General features: G+C 33.3%; 3 protein-coding genes across 3 annotated transcripts in view; 1 reads left to right on the top strand and 2 right to left on the bottom strand.

Moving 5' to 3' along the window:
• The window catches only part of LOC143190135 (potassium channel subfamily K member 18), a 447,462-nt gene that overhangs the window by 29,580 nt on the left and 396,391 nt on the right, over positions 1-21,491 (top strand). The window lies entirely within an intron of this gene.
• Positions 6,820-9,877, bottom strand: LOC143199734 (uncharacterized). Its single transcript, XM_076409743.1, has 2 exons — positions 9,793-9,877; positions 6,820-9,690 (listed from the first exon to the last, which is right to left on the bottom strand). The coding sequence occupies exons 1-2, from the start codon at positions 9,809-9,811 to the stop codon at positions 8,825-8,827; spliced, it is 885 nt and encodes a 294-aa protein (XP_076265858.1). The 5' UTR covers positions 9,812-9,877; the 3' UTR covers positions 6,820-8,824.
• LOC143199742 (uncharacterized) lies at positions 9,895-11,229 on the bottom strand. Its single transcript, XM_076409756.1, has 3 exons — positions 10,751-11,229; positions 10,572-10,690; positions 9,895-10,287 (listed from the first exon to the last, which is right to left on the bottom strand). Exons 1-3 carry the CDS (start codon positions 11,070-11,072, stop codon positions 9,895-9,897), a joined length of 834 nt encoding a protein of 277 aa, XP_076265871.1. The 5' UTR covers positions 11,073-11,229.

Raw genomic sequence — 21,491 nt, 5'->3', positions numbered from 1 at the left:
ATTTCTTGGCACATATACTCCTCGATTATTTATTTTTTTTCAATAACAAATGGTTATTTATTGAATATAATTGACGTAATTTTTGTAGGAATGTTCGTCAGATCTGTCGGTCGGTCGAAATGTGTGACTGTCGATGCGATTGTTTGCCTGAACACTCACTACTATTTTTGGAAGGAATTTGCACGAGAACTAAAAACACTGATTGAAGAAATTCTTGTTTATTGCGATATCAAATGATACATGTTGTCGATGGGATAATTGACAGGATATTACGTTAAGGTGAAGGAAGTACGGTAGCGCTGTGGAAGTGGTAATGTTAAAAGAGGGTAGAGAAAAGAAAAGAGAGCGAGATGTTTTTCTAGAATGATAGCTAGAACCAAATGATCTTCGGCTGATGTCGCTTCAGGTTCGGGATATGATTATTTTGCGGGTGACAGAGACCCTGGGTTACGACTGGGACTGTCGTAGTTTGTTTACTACCGGGATTTGTGGACGGGTAGGGATTTTATTGAGGTGTCATCGTGTTTTAAGGTTCCTATGGAGAACTTCACACTGAGCATGTTTATGAAATTTTTTACAAACGGGATGGCTGATTCAAGGTATATATGGACGTTCCTCATAAGCCATGGGGCTCTGAGTAACGCACGGACTTTTTTGGATTGGAACACTTGGAGTAGTTCAAGTTGTCTCTCCGAGACATACTTGTACCACACCTGTTCTCCATTAAGGCAGATTGGACGGACTAGCATTTTATACAGAGTCGCTTTCTGTGGGATTGGGGGTTGGCTTCTTCTGCAGAGTAGAGGAAATAATAGGCTATACATGCCATTTCGTTTGCAAATGGCGTGCAGAATTTGGGCGGACCATTGGAATCTGCGATCGAACTGGATGCCGAAGTATGAAACTTTCTGGAGCCATGGGACAGGGACTTTAACGATTTGGATGCGATGGGCGCGAAACTCCTTCTTGCGGTGGAAGAGAATAGCCTGAGTTTTGCTCGGGTTAATCTGAAGCCGCCAGAATTTGTACCACGCTATCGCTTGGTTCAGTTCTAAGAGCGAGACGTCGTCGTGATGGTCTTTTAACGCATGGAACTGCATGGTACCAATCCACCGGCGTTGCCAACCTTTGAACTTGTTGTAGGTGAATGCGTGGTGGCCTAAAAAGTCGTGGCAGTCGATGGCCGAAATCTACCTCCTGAAATATAATTTCTTATCAGCAATTGCAATTTTCGCACTGATGTAGCTATTGGAGTATTTAAGTATACTGCCTATACTACTTGATCTAAAATAAAGTAAAAGTTTTATGATTTTTTATTGTTTCTAATCATGGTACGGAAAACACACGCATTCTTAATATGGAAACATTGATTGAGAGTGGCAATAAAATTTACTTTAGTAAAGTCGAGATTTTAGCCACTCCACAATGCTATTTTTGAGAGAAAATATTCAGGGTTTTGTGAGTTATAAACACTAAAATAATCCAAAATAAAGGACTATCTGCCATATTATCAAACCGATCGTTAAATTATTCAGTGAGCCATGAAGTAGCACTATTACTCAGCCGTGATAATTGTCAAATATCATTGTATCAGAGTTCCTATCCTGAAGTTATAACCTGTAATTAATGAGAAATGTCAGTTAACTTTAAGCTAGTCTAGAAACTTGAAGAAAATCGGTTTTTTCATATTTTCAGAACTTAATCCGTTAAAAGTATGTCATTAAGGTTTTTTAAAATTTCAGCTATTTTTGGAGACATAGCTCTTTTAATGACATTGCATCTAAAAACAAAAATGTAAACACGTTTTTCTCGAAAGTAGCTTTTTCGAGATAGATAGCATATCTTAAGTTCTACCGTGTATCTTATGTGCATATTTTTAAATGCTGAAGCTTTGAAAATTATTTCAATATTTTCGAATTGATTTAAGAAAAATATTTTTATAGAAACGTTAGAATTAATTAGATTTTTAAAATTTATTTAGCACATTGTTACTAGTTCTTGTCGACTAACTGACAATTTGTCTTTACATCAATTTAATGTTATGTATAACAAGTGGCAAAATTAGTTTTTTTTTATTCAACATAATTCCCTTCAGTGGTTATACACTGATTATAGCGACCTTCTAACTTTTCTATACCATTATTGTAGTACGATTTATCCTTTGCTTCAAAATAGGCCTCAGTTTCGGCGATCACCTCTTCATTCGACGAAAATTTCTTCCCAGCGGGCATTCTTTTGAGATCTGAGAAGAGGAAATAGTTGCTAGGGGGCAAATCTGGAGAATAAGGCGTACGCGCAAGCAATTCGAGGCCAATTCATGGATTTTTGCCATCATTTTCACTGACTTGTGACACGGTGCATTGCAGACGCCATAACATTTCCAGCCGACTGTTGCGTTCTCCCACGTTTTAGAGCGGGTTCATCCTATGTAGTCCGCTCGGATGACTGTCGATTGGACTTCGAGTGAAATTATGGAGCCATGTTTCATCTATTGTCACGTATCGACGCAAAAACTCGGGATTGTTGCGCTTAATCATTTTCAAACACTGCTCATTAATTCGTCGTTGTTTTTAGTCAAAAGTGAGCTCTAGTGGAACCCACTTTACACAGAGCTTTCTCCCTAATATTCGTGAATAACATGATGTACACGTTCAGTTGATATCTTTAGTGTGCTTAGAGTTTCTGTTATCGGTGATTCAAAATTATTTTGTAGATTTTCTAAATGTTTTCATCGGTAACAACCTCTTTTAGGCGTCCACTGCGTTTACCGTCTTCGGTGCTCATTTCACCACGTCTAAACTCTAGCCTACCAATCCTTCATGGTTGATTTTCCTGGGGCAGTGTCCGGAAACTAGGCATCAAGCCAAGTTTCTGCTTCAACTGTATTTTTTCCCTACAAAAAGCAATATTTTATCAACACACCATAATTCCTTTTTATTCATTTTTTTTTCACTTATTGTGAAAAAGTATTTTCACTGAAAATGTTATAATTCACAAACTAATGATCCGACAGCTGTCAAATTTTTATACGGATTTTCGGATGGTTAGGGCTAAGTAAAAAAAAACGCATGGAATTAATTCTAGTAGCGCCAGCTATGTGTCAGGTCGGGGACTTTTTAATTGACTTGTTATATCTAGTAGGACCCTTTGGCCTTATCTTCGTCGCTATAATGTTTATGTATTAGCAGTACTGTTTCTAATGCACCACGCATCCAAGAGCTGTATTAGTGCAATATTGACATGAGAATAGAGTCTGTCCTCATGTTTCCTTGCAATTTTTGATTTATTGATATCCTAGATGACACTCGGTATCTGAAGGTCTCGATCTAATTTGTCAGTCCTGTAGTATCTCGGTGCACCTACAATACTTCCCAAAGCCTGAGAAGTAAAGGAAAATTTTTCACCGAACTTCCCTATAATTGATTTCCTATATATATAATAGCAGTTTATTATGTACTGATAATTATGACTTTATTCCAATTTACCAATATACTTTGCTATATTTTAAGTCCTATTCTTTGATTTTGATTTTTTCATGTTAATTCCAGAGAAGTTTTGCATCAAGATTGATTCCGAGATACTTAACGTTTTCGCTGTATGGAATGATTTTATTATTTATTGTTATTGGTGCTTGTACAGATCTGATTATACGTGAACTGCACGTGCACAGATTTACTTTCATTAACTTTCATTTTCCAAGTCTGGGTCCAATTAAATATATTGTTACTTGCCTGTTATAATTTTCGCGTGGCTTGTTCGCTATTGTCTTTATTTATTAGAATATATAGAAAATTGTTCCAATTTATTTTTTAATTTTTGTTAATTTTAATTTCGTTAATTTTGCAATTTTTACCTCGTAAGTTTCAATTATAAAATTAACAGTACAGCGACCTTGAAGCATATCGAATTTTACATAGTGGAATAACAGTCAACAAAGTACACAGAAATATAATCCCAGATGTTGAACACGGGCGGGGTGCTGGCAGCGCCAACTAGAACCCGATAACGAATAGCTGGCAATCCCGAGACGTTTATCTGGCATGTTATTGAAGGGGATTTCCATTCATTCAGTAAACGACCATCGTTTGGTTTAAACGTGCCATGATCAACTGCCCAAGCCTCATCTCCAGGTAACACCCTTGCGAGCCTTTTTTTATCATTAGTATTTTTACATTTTTATATTACTTCAATAAATAACGGTCACATAATATAAACACCACTGTTTCATTTCATTTTTTACCTTGATTCACCGAGCCTTATCAATTTGCCCTAAAACAGTGTCGACATATTTGAAAACATTGGGCTATTGAGCGGCTGGGCTAGTGTAGCAAATCACTTGCTGGCTCTGTAATTGTCCTGGGATGCAATTGAAAACGTATTATTGCTGAATGGCTCGAGGCTATTTTATCCCTTATGAACAGCTGCTTAACCAACACAAAGGTTCATTAACTGAATGTCTAGCAGAAAAAAAAAACATTGAGATATACTGAAGCCTATGTACACAAAATTAAGTAATACACAAATAAGCTGATGTTATTCTGATAACCAATTGACATAAATTGGCATGTTACATACAAAGAAAATTATTTACTGATTATACTACAACAAAAAAAACTTTAATGTATATTGCCGTAAGGCATTTACGAAATAGACCGGCGATTTGTTGACAGTGTTGTCCTTTTGGGCCTAATTGGGGGCCTAATCAGGGGTGCCTTCTATTGGGTGTCTATTTTTGGATCCATTACAATGTTATGCTAAAACTCCTCTCCATTGTGGTTATGTTATACATTAACGTATAATCTACTCACAGAGAATTGTTCTCTGATCAATATTTAATTATTTAGTTCGATGTTATTATTGCTGTGCCACGGTAATAATAATTGCGTAAGCTTTATCTGACGGGCATAGTCTATACTATTAAATTAATAGGCGGACGGCCGGGCAAGGGGGTGATATTCTTCTCTCTATCGAATTTGATATTCGATCGATATCGGCAACCTTACAAGGTTCGCAGCTTACAAGTTCTACGAAAGTATCACGTGACCTGGCTGGTATTTATTGAAACTAATATCGCGCGATTTATACGCCGCAATATTCCGGCTTATGCTCCGTGTATTTTCTTTAGATTAAATTTCTTGGCGTATTCCAATATTACGTATCGTATTGACGTTAAAGAGATTTAAACGAACATTAATTTTCAGTTTTTGTCCCCCGGTTTCTCGATACTCCATCGTCTTACGTCGATTGTTTAAGTTTTTGGTCTTTGCGGATACCCAGTAACCGAAACAATTACTGTAAATGGCAACATTGTTGATACTGTAAAAGCGAGTTTTATTTGTTTATATTTTTTCCTAAAACACAGACAAAGAATATGCAAGGAAATCATAAATCGTTCCGAATAGCTATAGTACTTAGAATTCCATCTCGTAGTTCGATATTGTAGACCTTTAATTTTTTGGGTCGTTCAAGTGTTTCAAAAAGTTCAAAAAATGGTTTGAACGATAATGTAAAGGTACTAGGCGGGATTCACCAAATGATGAGTTGGTTCACAAAGTATTCCAGTTTCCTCTATTTATTTATCACTTATTATTTATTAGATCTCCATTTATGTTCTACTTATTATTTTATACATATTAACGTTAATTTCTCATTTTATATTTATTATTTTTCATTTGTTATTCTTCATTTATTCTACCTATTATTTTATACTTATTAGTCTCTATTCATCATGATCTACTTATTTACTTACTTAATCATTTATCGTTATATGTTTTATTGTTTCTTCGAATCGTCGTATATTCCCCATATTTCTTAAATTATGGCAATTCAAAGAAAATAGTTTTATGGTTGCAACTGTAAATACAAATTATAACTATTTTATAATCGAAAATCTGACGTCAAAATGCCTAAAGTTGCTGTTGTGTAGTTATGATCTTGGATAACTTGAAACATCCATAAACGCCGCCGAAAGTGGTTTCTGCTGGCTATTGGTGGCAGGGTATCTAGAGTGTGGCTTTTAGCTTTCTCTCTTGCACGTCCATCATAGCTTGAACTGGAGAAGTGAGTGCACTAGTAACAGTACTGTTCAGTTATGTATTTATTTTGAGAATTTAGCGTAATTTTAGCGAGGCCTACTAACCTTAGTGACAGAAGATCTCGTTCTTTACTTCGCTTGATCTCCTGCATACCATTATTGTTAGTGTTCGGGCATAACATATGTCGTGCGTTACTTTCCCTTCGTACCATATGTACATATCATACTTCATTCAAGCACAGTTTATCATTGCTATTAATTCTCGCCATTATCGTTAGTATCCATTATATATTGTTTTTTGGTTTGGTATACATCCATATATATGTGGTTTATTGACTCATTTATCAGTTACTACCTACGTTATTGCCTATATTATAATTATTGTCCAACAATTATTGACTTCTATAGACTAAGATTAGTACTATCCAACCTGGTGCTCTCTAATTTTTTTGCCTACCATTGTAATTGTGTCTTATTGCGATTATCAATTTTTGCGATATTATAACAACAACAAACAACAATTACGACCATGCTCCAGCAGGATTCGAATCCACGACTATCGGAACAGTAGGAGGACGGTCCTCTCGCTTTTACCACCCCGCCAACCAAGCCCGCATGGATTTATATTAAAACTAGCTGACCCGACAGACTTCGTCCTGTCAAAAAGATTTGTAATGTGGCAGTTTTTGTGCCTACGTATTTTAAAAAATTCTCCTGAACAGAACCATCACCCTGGTGATAGGGCGTTGTGAATAAAAAATAATTAAATAAAACATATATAAGGATTGAAAAGTAAGTAATCGCTTTATTGTTAATCATGTGAATCATAATTATTATTATTATTATCATTATATTGCTTTGTGGTATACGATGTTTTTTGTTTGATTACCTGGCGCATAGATAAACAAATCTGATGGTTTTCCAACACGGGAACAGGCAACATACAATTGACCATGTGAGAAACATGGGTTTTCTAGATTAATACCACAAACACTTAATGATTGCCCCTGGGACTTGTTTATAGTCATAGCAAAAGCAAGCCGTCAACATGTCTATAGGAAATTTGCCATTACCAATGTCAATGAGTTGTTTAGAGAATATGTTTCCAGATTGGTCATTTTGCAACTCGACACGCATATTCTTGCTTAAATGAAGTACTTTAACATGTTTCCACAAATTGGAGGACTTTAGACATGCATTGAGTTCATCAGCTGGCGTTGATCGTGGAATCACTGGCAATGTTTGACGAAAATCTCCTGCTAATAAAATCATTGCACCACCAAATCGGTTATTATTGCTACGTAGATCTTTTAAGGTTCTGTCTAAAGCCTCCAAAGATTTTTTATGTGCCATCGTGCATTCATCCCAAACAATCAATTTACATTGCTGCAAAACCTTTGCCATTGCAGAGTTCTTCGAAACGTTGCAGGTTGGAGTTTCATTGCTTTGCATATTTAATGGCAATTTTAGTGCTGAATGGGCTGTTCGACCACCTTCAAGCAAAGTTGCTGCGATTCCCGACGAAGCGAGTGCAAGTGCAATTTTATTTTGTGAGCGAATTGTTGCTAATATTAATGAAATAAAAAAAGTTTTTCCTGTACCACCAGGTGCATATAAGAAATAAATCCCTCCAGTTTCATCATTTGTTACTTTCATAAGAGTTTCAAATACATACTTCTGTTGTTCATTTAACAGTGGAAGATTTGTTTGAATTTATTCTTTCAAAGCGTTGAGATCATACAGTCTTTCTCGATGCAACTCTTGGTTAAAAGCGTCATGCATTGGACGATTGGGCGCGGTCAGGCCTAATTGAATTAATAGTTTGTTTGACATTATCAAGCACATGTCCTCAATTGAAATCAATGCTTCATTGTAAATTTCTTCACTGATTTGTATATTTGGATTTCCCATTCTATTCCGTATTTGATACAAAATATCATCACACATATAATATTTGTACTTCATCCACAAATCAATTGGGTTTGATGGGAAGCATGTAGATATGATTATAGAAAACAATGTTCGTATTTGATGAGTGTGTGATGATATTACAGCATCATTGAGAGTTTGATCCCAATGAGCGTCATTTTCAAGCAATTGCAAACGTTGACAGGCTTCTCTGTAGGATCCACACAATTCACCATCAACAGTTCGTAACTGTTGGAATGATGTTGGGCCACGTACATTGACTAATAGCAGTCGTAAATAAAAACATTCATCATTGCTTGGATGTACTGAATAAATCCGGCCAATCGCATCGGTGGAATATACATCTGTATATCCTGGAACTGGTTTTCCTTGTTTCCGTCATATAAATCTCCTTGAAGATTGATTCCAGTTATAATATTTTGGCATTTCAGAATATAGCAATGTTTGTGCGAAATCATCGTTTTGGCATGTCTCAAAAAAACTGGTTAATGTAGTAGATGGTGGCTGAGCAGCTCTTTGTACTGCGTTCTGTGCTGTAAAATACACTCTTTGTCCATTTTCTAAATGCACAGCTAAGTGAACAACAGAAGGGTGTCTCTCATGAATAGGAAAAGAAAATATTCGCCAAACTGCTTCATTACTACTGACATAGCGGCCCATTTGGTATTGGGTAACTTCATCATTAGAATTCTCTGCACCAATTCCAATCACAGCCATATCACTCCCTTTGGTTACATATTTGCAAATGTATTTAATCTATTTCACTGAATGGCAAGATTCAACGTTGATGTGTGCTTTGAATGGCTTTGATAAAATGGGTGAATATGGAACAATCCAACGATTATCTATTTCAATATCTTGTTAATTTAATTTGACAATTGTTGATTTTCCATTGTCTGCTGTCGATCTGCGACGATACAATGGATAACCGTCATTACCAGTAATTGTTTCCGATATTAATGTCCGTGGATATCGTTTTGAACATTTACCATCCATCATACACGGTGAATTTTGATTAAGAGTTCCACAGGGACCATGTATCATGTTTTTGATAACTACCTCATGCAATCCAGGATCTACTTGTACATTAGGGATTTCAGCTGATATCACTGCATCAACTTCATTTGGCCTTATCTTTTCAACCAACCAAACCAAAATGTGTGCATGTGGCAATCCTCGTTTCTGCCACTCCACAGAATACATCCAGCAGCGTGTCTCACCAAACACATTATGTTTTACGATGAAATTCATTAAAGATTTCAACTTTTGTCTAAAGACTCTGGCTGTAATATCATGACGATCAATGGATGATTTCCCAGGTAATAACTCCTGCTTAATTTGTATCCATTGCGGATTGCATGTAAATGTGATGAACAAATCTGCTTTACCATAATGACGAACATACGACATGGCATCTTGAGCATATTCGTGCATATGCCGAGGGCTTCCGATGTATGTTGCTGGAAGAATAGTCATCCGACCGACATTCTGTGCATTTCCATCAGTATTAATCGCATCTCGAAGGTGAATATACTCTTCAGATCGGAGTTTGGTTTGATTGAACCTGATGAATGTTAATCTCTCCGTTTCAATTTTAACATACATGTCATCAACATATTTGTGATATAATCGCCGACATTTCAATATGTGATTATCTGCATTTTCCCGAATCATTAGGCGGTATGAATAATAGTTCATTGAACTGACTTTTTTGTTGGTTTCAGAACCTGTAAACAGATTTTGTTTTAATAACATTCAAATATAAAATTAAAATACATAATATAGTGACTGAGATATTATCGCCATAGCTAAACTAATATTTTAGTTACCTGTAATGGGATTTATCATTTTTATTGATAAATCGTAGCCATCTTCACCTTGCCAAAATATAATGGGATATTGCAGTGCATCATATGAGCGGTGTGTTTCCTTTATAGGTTGTAATTGAAAATTCCGACGATGTAAAAAATATCACGGGATTCCAAGTTTTCTCCAACTACAACGATAGCAACTTCATCAATAGTTGGTGCATTAAAACGTCTTGTATGTTGACCTGCAGGTGTTTTATCAGCTCTGATTACAATTTTGTGATTATCGGATGGCATCAGATCCAGGGCAGTTTTAAACAATATAATCAATTGATTGTGTTGATGAAATAAAGTTTGTAATTGTTCTACAATAGACCTTTTTACTAAATTGTTATGTGCACAACGCAGATCAATTTCTTGTGGTGAATTGCCCATAAAATAAATTTGCAGGAATTTGTTGTCGCTATCTGACACTGGTAACAGTGAACCTGCTCTGTGATATATTTGCCCTTGTATCTGTAAATAAAAAAAATATTATGGTGTGGTATAAATTAATGGATTGTCAATGATCAAACTTAAATAAGATTTGATCTTAAAAAGTATATATTTAGTTTTAACTAATATCTATCAAATATAAAATATAATAAAAGTGTCACTGAAACTGAATCACCATATAATATGATGACTAAGTGATATATTTCGTAATGATTAAGAAATTGAAGATTAGTAACACATCTTAACTTTGGTGACAGAAAATTTTGTTCGCTAAAATAATTATGAGTAACTGGTATAATACATACCTTGAAAGTTGGCATAAAATTTTCCCGAACTGCATTTGTTGCCCCAAATGAAGTCATTTGAAAGCAATTGTTATATTGTTGAATATGTGTCAAAAAGTGTATAGAATCTGTTCCTATTCCTGAAACCAATGAGTACAATGGTTCTGGTGGTGGATCCAATTGTATCAATTTCACTTTACCATTTGCGCAACACAATCCATTGGCTTCGTTTTTGTATTTTAATGCCTTACAGTGTGAGCAAACCAAGTTCATAGAACCAATAACAACACATTGGTAGTTACTGTAGTCAATTGACACATCGTAACTGAAAGCAGCTGGATTCAAACTTGCGCGATTATTAGTTGAATGTCGCGCTCGCGCTTCACGCGTTTGTGATATCCGAATTCTTTCACGTTCATTTCCGTCGTCACGTTCTTGTGCAGTACGATTAGATCGGTAATTAGCTTGGTTTATAGCATTTCTGGTTCTTCTACCTAAATTGCTTCGTCTTATAGGAGGCATATCAAATATAAATTATTTTTTCACTAATCACGAACTAAACAAACACTAACTAACTAAACACTCTGCACAAAACACGATATACGAATTTGTTTCGTGTATCACTTGACAATTCATCTGTCATCTGTCAAAAGTCATCTGTAACAGACAACTTTTTTTTTTAAATTTGATATGACTTGAACTCAAATCCTTTTAAGCCGTACGAATTGTTTTATTTATTTAAAATTTGAATTAAATTTTAAACAAATAAAAAATGACTTTTGACAGATGACAGATGAATTGTCAACTGATACACGAAACAAATTCAAACAAAAAGGGCTATTTTTAGGGTTTTTCCAGCAATAATTCTAATTTTTCGCGCCGTAAAAACCATCCCTGAACTTCAACGAACATTTTAAAAAAAGATTTGGCCAAATTGGTCCAGGCGTTGTTGAGTTATGCGCTTAGGAACATATTTTGCGATTCATTTTTATATATAAGATAGATTTGAATAGGAAATATCGCTATGTATCGTCCTTCACCACTTTTTTTCCATAAAACAAAATTAATTGTGAAGGGTTTAAACCTTTCAAATTTCATAACTTATTTGGAACCGTAAATCAAATAGTTTTATTTTTTACGTAATAAAATATATCTAATAGTCAAATAGTTTCAAATGTTGATTACGAATAAAAATTTAATTACTTAAAAATTAAAATCTTACGGTTTCAAGCGCAACAGCAGTCCCAATACCCCTAACAATTTTTTACAGTTTTTTGAAAACTTCTGGGTCCTATAGTTACCCACCGTATTTGGTAGACATTGTTTCATTTGTTTAATCAATAATCTTCGGTAAAAATTTGATATAATCGGAATAAAATATGTTTCCTCCATGTCCATATTTTAATTTAAATTTTATAGACACTTAATGTAGTACATGTGCAAATCAATTAAAATCAATTCAAATTAAGTTCGAAAAATTAAATCCGAAAATGTTCAAGAACAAATTACATGTTTTAAAATCTACCTCATTAAAACTATCCACTAACTAGCATTCAATTATATTTACTGAATATAATCATTGTAAATTGGCAAATAGTCACAAAATGTGTTTTCAACTAAACTGATAATTGGGTCTATTTTAATATGAAAATTGTTTGGATTCATTATCAATTCAAAACGAGGCAAACAACTTTATTAAGCGTGGACAAGGTATAATAACCAATAAATAATTCGATATTAAATACTAATGATCAGTAAATTATTTATGTATTATATTCAAAGAGTGTTCTATTTAAATAAATAAAACATTAATAATTAGGGATTAAATTATGGATAATATATTAGTAGAGAATATAAACCGTTAGAGCATTTTTCTGAATATGACGTGAAACAAGCTTATACCCTTATTTCTTCTCTTTGGGTTTCTTGCCCCTTCCTCTATTATATTTTATCACTATGCCAACACCCACGCTGATGCCATCTATTATTTTAAGAAGACAATCCCGCAAGAAGAGAACAAAACCGATCTTTCTGTATTTGAGTTTTATTTTCATAAATATTTTATTTATGACGTATTTTCCTTCATTTCTATAACATGATTATGCATAATCGTATTAAATTACGAATAGATGAAATTTTATCAAATATTAAAGCAAAAGCTTAAGTAATGTTGAGAATCTTGAAAACCTACGAGATATCTAAAAATAAACGTTTTAATATTTATATAATTGTTATAACTAATAATAATTAGATTATATTAATAAATAAGGTAATATATTTTCTACAGGATTGTTCTTGTCTTGTGTATTCAAAATCATTAATATATTGTGTTATTTTGTCCTTTTTATTTAAAATCAGGGTTACATTTATATGTTACCTAATTATATTTTCAGTTTATAATTATATATCGCCGCATTTTTATAAAATTACAATAAGCCAGTGACAATATAAATAATTGGACCGATATGTAGAAAATAAGAGTTGAGGAAAACAACTAGGTACTTATTGAGTTTACATGTAATAAAAATGTACACACAATCATAATTAATTATAGCCTCATTCCATAAGCAAACAAATATCTTGAAATTATTTTAAAAGAAAGTTTTCTTTGGAAGGAGCACATTAAAAATTAAAAATTATTGTAATGTATAAGAATGTATAAGAAAATTAGTGTTGGGAACAAACGACTGTTCAGTAATAGGCTACATTTTACTATCGACTATTTCAGTCGCTATTTTCGGTCCGACTGATTTTATAACTATGTACTATCGACTGTTTCAGTCGTTTACTTTTAGTTACTATTTTCGGTTCTACTAGTTCATTCGAGTGATTTACAACATTCTGGCCTTCCGTCCTAGCCGCGACCTTGAAAGTAATGCGCCGAATTTATGTTTATATAGATTTATTTCTAATATTTGTGGGTTTATGTTTTTTTTTTGTAGTTTGCTTGTGAATAACTATATATTGTAAATTAATATAACAGCATTTTGGAACGCTAGTTTTCGAGTGCAAAAAAAATTAAATTGTAAATGATAATTAGTAAGATACTTTTGACTGGCATAATAGGTAATACTTTAGACTGGTATAATAGGTAATACTTTTTTGATAAACTTTCACGATTTTTGCCCAAGCGTCTTGTTTGTCGAAACTGTTTTCCCAAAATCTTGAAAACTAAAATTAGGTTAGAAAGGTTTCAGAAATTGCATAGATCCAAAAGATTTGAAGATTTTTTTACAGTAGCAGTTGTTAAATTTCTTTTAAAAATATTAACCGTAAAGAGGCGAATAAAGTATATTAAATATTTGTAATAAATACATTTTTCTGATAGGAAAACTCTACTTTAATATTCAACAATATATTTTGTTGGCTATTAAGAAGAGCACCACAGTTTTTATTTGTTAACGAATGGACTATCTTAATAGAATGTGTTCATCTCCTAAAGCCCATTGAAATAATGACCACCGAGTTATCTGGTGAAAGAAATCCCAACTATGTCTTACGGTTAATAAGAGGACTGCAACATTCCATCAAATCCAGGATTTTAACAAGTGAATGGGGAAAAAATGACAAAATTGTCTATTATATCAATAAAATACTGGCACTTTTAGAAATTAATACGATATGCGGGAAAAAAGCAGGATTTTGTATTGCAAATATTGCTGAGGCGATACAAAAAGTTATCACAGAAGAGGTATCTTCCATTCTAACTTCAAAAAATACAAATATAGTTCCACAACTCGAAATTCAAGACAAAACTATTGACCAAGAATGTATTGACATCTGGAGATATTTTGATAAAAAAATGGCTAGAATGAAAGAAGTAATTACTCCAAATACTGCAGCAACTTTACAGATTTACAAGTATTTGGAAAATCCTTTCATTGGGCGTTTAGAAAACCCACTGGATTTTTGGAAAACCCATAAAATGAAACTACCTGAATTATATCGGTTACACGTAAAATATTCCTCTATACACGCAGCATCTGTCCCCTGGGAACGAGTTTTTTCAAAATCTGGGCAAATAATTAACGATCGAAGAAATCGCCTCACGGGAGAAAAGTTGAACATGATAATATTCACAGTAATTTAAAAATATTTCCGTTCAAAAATAAATAAAACTTTTATTTAAAAAGGGTTTGGTAGTTATTGTACGATCATTTTTTGGTTCATCATGGATTAGATTTTTTAATGATTAGGTTTACATTTTATTTAGTAGTTATGGTTATTGAAAATCTTTAGTTTTTAGGTTTTATTTAAGTTGTATTGTACTATTTATATTTATTATGCTATGTTATTTAAAAATAGCAATTAATATATTAAAACACGATAAAACATTTGTGGTGTTATTATTCTACTCCTTTTTACACAACCCCTGAACATTGAGTATAAAAGTCATCCTACTTCCTTTAAAATTATATTATTTATTACATGATAATAGAAATCAGTATTTTTTTCCTTTTCTTTTTTAAAGTTATCACGTGAATGATTATATATACATCTCTGTCTCGCTTATACTACCATTGGAGAATATAAAGACATTTAAAATTAACTGCTCCAAGCATTTATCTCCGTTTTTTCCTATCTCACATTTTATACAGACAAGAATTCGTACATCTTCGTCTGACATCACAAAATATATAGTTTAATATAATAATTTATATATAATTTTCTGTCGCATAAGCAAATTTAAAAACCGATGTGGAAATACGAATCATTCGATAATTTCTTGAGATAAACACAAGGATTATCTGACAGTTAAAGAGAATTATTGCGAAGATTAAGAAAGGTCTGATGAGTTCTTCTAGATGCTAGATGCAAACAATTAAAAACAATAAGTTTTCCAAAAAAGTTGCTCATAATGTTGTTCAACTTACTTCACTTCGAAATTGTATATGACCTGTAACTTATTATTTTGACTGAATCAAACTATACCCAATATTCTAGCAGTATTATTAATGTATTAATTTTGGCCATAATAAGAACGAAAAATATTGATAAATATGGAAGAGGAAAAATCCTACGCTAATAAAGGAACTATAAAGTAAAGATGACGAATCAATGATGATGATGATCTACTGACAATCGAGAAACAAGTGGACGAATTGGAGCAGATGCAGCAAATAATTTAGAGATAGGAGAAAGGGATAATATTTGGAGTAGAAAGTGGAGAGGTGGAGGAAATTTGGAATAGCTGGGAGACAATATATTAATAATTATAAATCGAATAGTGGCGAATATAACAAAAAATGAAATAGCCGGCTTGGCTGGCGCAGTGGTAAAGGCGACAGGACGGTGTGATTTGTTTCATATTTGTGATTGTCCTAGGAAAGAGTGCAAAATCCGACAAGGGAAATGAACCCAGTCACGCCTGTAACCGGCCTGGGTAAGACTGGATGTCTTTGAGGATGATTTCTAAGTTGGTCACTCGCCAGTCGTTAGGTTTTGACCGAGAGGCCGTTAGGGCGAGAGGACCGTGGTTCGGAGCCCACGAACCAGGTCCAGTCCAGATAAACCCTCGTTGGTAAAAAGAAGACTATATATATATATATATATATATATATATATATATATATATATATATATATATATATATAATTTTTTTATATAAATTACATTATATTATTATATATTATATTATATTATATCTGGAAACAGATGTTGTATTTCTGAATGTTGGCCAAGAAGTGCTTAGAATAATTTCCAATCCCAGAAACTAAGGAGCGTAAAGGATGTGGTGGTGGGCCCAATTGTGACAATTTTACTTTGCCTCCAGCACAACATAATCCAGTAGATTCACCATTGTATTTTAACGCCTTGCAGCATTTATTGAATTATTGTCATTTCCCCAATTGTTACCGATTTGTCGGCACAATAATCTATTGCCGCATCATAATGGAATGCAGCCCGTTCCAGGATTGCAGGAGCGGAATCGCTCAATTTCATTATGTCGTGCTTGCTGTTTTTTGTTTGATGTGCACGAACTCGTTGCATTCTAAGCCTATCTATCTGTCTCTCTCTAGTCATCAGTGCGGTTAGCACGTGAGCTCTTCGTACATTTGATTGTCTGCGACGACCTAAGTCAGGTCGTCTTCTCCTCGGTATCGTAAATTGTAATTAATCAAAGTGAAAAAAGTTCTCGCGCACTTAGCAGTAACGTGTCACTATCACAAAAAATCAACAAACAAAAGAGCACATTATTTGAAATGTCATTATCACAGGATCAGTGATTAAGTTAAAAAAGTTCTCCCGCACGCAGATTGCCGGATTCGATCTTGGACATCAAAGAAAAATTATTGTTTTTATTTAATTTCGAGCATTTTCATATTTATTCACATTTTAAGCCTTTCCTGGACTTCCACAAATAATTCAAGATCAGAATTATTCAAATCGGTCCAACCGTTCTCGAGTTTTAGCGAGAGTAACGAAAAACGATATATATATATATATATATATATATATTGCCAAACGTGCCTAATTTTATTAGAGCAAATATTTCTCTTACATATGACTATAATGGAGATTTAAATTGACCAATCAAATTACTTGAATGGCCGATATAACTCCATCTGCATTTTGGGCAAAGCAAAATTTTCTCCAGAGACGCCTATTGAATTTTCTATTTATTATACTATAGATTACAGTTCCCTTATGTTAACGGCTGAAAAAAGTGTACAATATATTGAAATATAACCTACATGATTTACAGGTAAACTGGACAATCCTTACGCGTCCCATTACTTACACGGAATCAGTATTGCCAACTTGCAAGAAGACATACATTACTGCATGATGCTCATATTATTATGTATATCATCTACGCCCCTACTGAAGTTAAAGTAAATATATTTCTCACTGATACATTCTTTTTTGATTTTTTCAGCTTATTAATTACCATCACTATTAATTAATAAATCTAGTAACAACTTCAAAAATTTGGAATAATATATTTAGAAGAAGAATCAAAACGGAAATATGGTGCTATGAATTGATATCCAAAATGCTGTTATATAAAGTAAAGGTACTCAACGATCGAAATCGTGATTTAAATAGTATCGTCTGGTTGTTACGGTCGACCAGACCAAAACCGATCCCCTCTATTCCGTCCCTTGTGGTGGTCGCCGACTGTGGAAACGTACAGAAGAGAGAAAAAAATCTGGACCCCCATTGTGAGAGGTCGTCTAATTAGTCAGAGTGGCCGTTATCTGTGAACGTTTGCGGTCATATCTTTGCTCGCCAGCCAAACTAACTTTAGTCGCATTTCTAACGTTACGCTAGCATCAGGGTCAGCGCGGTTTTGTTTTCGTCAGACAATAGTCGCTTTTCTTGATTGCAGAAGGGCGCAACTTCCCATTGTGCGTTGTCGTAATGAAATTCATTACAGAACTGAATAAATTTTATCTTGCCGGATAATGTGCGCGAAGAACAATATTTGTCCGGGGAAATGGAAGCACTAAAGGTTTATTTTTAGACTCGTATGCTTTGACTTAGTTAGTCTGAAACAGAGATTAAAAAGAATATCATTATTTGCTTTTATGTACGGTTGGGTTGATTATATACAGTACCGGTTAAAAATAAAGAGGTTTTCAAATAACATAATCTTATAAAATTGCTTTTATTAATTTATTATATTTTATATAAGTCTAATTTTTAACAACCAGTGTTCATCTAGACTGAAGCTACTGCATCAGGTGGACTTCGAGCCACGGACCTCAGCATTAAGCCTACCGACTGGCCAGCCACTAAATCAAAATATGAAAATAAAGACCATCAAAGAGAATATTCGGTCTTAACTAGTTTGGTTACTGGCGTGACTGGGATTGTTACTCCTTGTCGGATTTTATACTGTTACTTAGAAACATTTGAAATTATAATCACAAACATAAAATATTTCCATACTTCATGAGATTCGAACCCGCGACAATCGCAACTGTAACAGGGTCGTCCTGTTGCCTTAACCACTGCTCCTACTTGGCCTGTATATTATTAGTTTGTCGTAGATTCAATTATATATTATTACAAATATACGTAATCGTTACTGTAAGATTAATAGGATTTTTTTTTAATAGCGTTTGTCCTGTTGGAAACTACAAATAACTGAAGCATACATGAAGAAACTGAACTAATTTAACTACCAAACTTTTATTTTTGAGATCGAGACATTAATTCAAATAATTTGCATACTGAAACGTAATAAATGAAATCAATAAAAAATATACTTGTATATTTGGAGTCTCCCTGCTCTTCTTTAGCATGTATGTTCTTCGTGTGATTGTTTTATTAACAAAAAACAAGTATGTATTTTTTACGAAATATCATGGACACCAAATGATCAATGGAAGGATTTTTTCCCACTTTTATACATTTTCTTTAAAAATCTATTAAACAAACATTAACTGTATGAATTTTGGCATACTGTATGATGAAAGTAGTTCCTAATTTTTGGGATTATTTGTTGTTATGTATTTATTATGATTATGTATTTATTTTGGGATTTTAATTATTGTATATGTTTAATTGATGTTATAAACATATAATTGGTGTTACATAAATATTACAAATGATAAATAATGATTCCAAAAAAATAGGAACTACTGAATGGAATGGCATAGAAATGAAATGAAAAGTTCTCGACCTTCTTCGTTCTCGAAAGACTGGTATTTTCAGTTAGTGACTTAACCGTTACTTCTGTAAAGAAGAGCGTGAAAATGAAGAATTTTATGGCCTCGAATACGTGACGGATAAAATGTAATAACCAAAGACAAATATTGTAATGATTTGCACAATGTTTGTTGAACGAGCAATTAACATATTCTACAAATAGTTTTGTCTTCAAATTGGCCTTTTCAAATAAAAATACAATTATCAACTTAGAACTAAATTAATTAGAGTAGTAGAAAGTGAACAGAAAAGTACTTCATATTATATATGGTAGTTGCGAGAAAAAATGGTGAAGAATATAAAGAATTAACAAAGCTATTTTATTTCAAAAGCAGATACATTTTTCAATATCTTGTTATAACTTGATGGTGATAATGAGGCTTCTGATATTCTTAATACAAAATATAGAATTGTATTTATAGGTCTGAATTTCATAATATAAAATAATAGGTAATTTAGAATGATTCGATTTTGGGTCACATATGTGCCGTTTTGTTTGATAGCGTATTGACATTTTGGATGTAATTCCATTATGCCTTTCCCTTAAAAGCGTTTGCCCATATTTCAATAGATTCATTTAAGTTAATATTTTCGGCAGCATATGACGCCATGAGCAGGAGTAGATGATAATAACATGATGCCAGATTCGGACTATCAAGTAGATGCATAAGAATGTCCCATTCAATATCCTAGAGCCTTTGGCGAAGCGCTATAGATATATATTGTTTGACAATGCGACATTTGGATTTTGACATTTGGGCGATTGTTTCCTTTAGACGGTCAACTGTTCATTCTACACGTTCCAGCTTAGAGTTTGGCCGTATGGGAGCAGCTTATAGTATATAATTCCTTACCAATCCCAACAAACCCACTGCAAAACTATTTTTTATTATCTGTGGAACGATATTTTAAGAATCAAATAAGCCGGCTTGGTGGCGCACTAATTTTCACTGCCATTGACCATCATCTCCAGAGATGGGTTGCAATTTAGCTGTAGCTCAGAGATCGAAAATTTAACCAGAGGTTTTATTGGTTTAACTCGTATGACACACATAATTTTTGTTTCAAATCTTTCAAAATGTTTTCAAACAGTTTTTTATACGTGTTCATTTCTGGGCAATATAGACAGTATTTATAGGGTGATAGGATTGAACCATTTCTACTATAATATCTACATTTTCAGTAATTGGCATTCTAGAGCTTGATGGATCTTTGACGGAGAAATTATCTGAACAGAATTGACGAAACCAATTTTGAATTTGGTTGACTTTTACTGCCTAAATACCATAAACTCTATCCACATGATAATGTGCTGATAAGCTGTCTGGGTTGCCATCACCTTCGGTGAAAAAAAGCTGTATAATATAGCGCAGTTTCTCTTGGCTGGTATCCATATTTTATATGTTTTTAAACAAAATTGAGTCATTCACATCAATATAACTCACAATTGAATCATACACGAAACAAGCCTATGAGAGAAGTTTCTTTAGTACAAAATGTCAGTTTTGAAATGCCATCTCGTGTAAACCAACCGAACTTATGGATTTTAATGGATTTCTATTAACTAGACTTAATATTTTTGAAGCTATTACTTATTCTTAAATTAGTAAATGTTTAAGTTAGTATTGATTGAAATAATGATAAAAAAGCAGAAATATTAATAATATTTTCTCTGGTTTTGCGTAATACTTTCAATAAATAACAATATTTCTTGCGCATCTCAATGCAATAGTTGCTTAATTTTTCATTAATATTTATACCATAATTGACTTTGAAGCCAAAATATCAGATTTACCCCAATCTATAATAATTCAGGATTATAGTGATAATCTCATATGCCATTTACAGTGACTAAATCTTTCAATACTTTTTAACGTCTCATTGTAATAAGTGTTTGAATCAGATAGTTAACGCAATATTAATTGAACCTACAGTAACCCGAAACCTAAATAAAAATTACATTAATTTACTACTATTTAACATAAACAGTATGATAAACAAACATTGTTTATTCCACTTCATGTTGTGTTGGTTAATATTAATGATTTAGCAATATAAGTTATCTATAAGATATATCCAGAATAAAATGAAAATTAAATAATTAAAGTGGTATTTAATAGTAATTCTGTAGAGAAAACTGTAAAAATATTTAAGACCTTAAGAATTTTAGATAGAAAGAGAAAGAGGTCTAATTAACGCTAAGGTCTTAAGAATCAATTTCAATAGGAAACCCGGAGGAAAATGGGACACTTTGCTGGGCGACGCTCCTTAATTGGATCTTAA

Source organism: Rhynchophorus ferrugineus, unplaced genomic scaffold (assembly GCF_030347505.1).
Source record: "Rhynchophorus ferrugineus isolate W39M unplaced genomic scaffold, kcgeb_rfMv2 rfM1, whole genome shotgun sequence".
Classification (NCBI taxonomy): Eukaryota; Metazoa; Arthropoda; class Insecta; order Coleoptera; family Curculionidae; genus Rhynchophorus; species Rhynchophorus ferrugineus.
Note: the sequence above shows the minus strand (reverse complement) of the source record. Positions and strands in the feature narration are given on the sequence as shown.

What these genes read in the sequence shown, in the direction of transcription:
- LOC143199742 (XM_076409756.1), bottom strand. Translation starts at nt 11,072, where the DNA reads ATGCCTCCTATAAGACGAAGCAATTTAGGTAGAAGAACCAGAAATGCT. An exon ending in TGGATTGTGTTGCGCAAATG is followed by an intron (nt 10,691 to 10,750) that starts GTAAAGTGAAAT and finishes CATTGGTTTCAG; the next exon opens with GAATAGGAACAGATTCTATA. An exon ending in ATTTTATGCCAACTTTCAAG is followed by an intron (nt 10,288 to 10,571) that starts GTATGTATTATA and finishes TTTTATTTACAG; the next exon opens with ATACAAGGGCAAATATATCA.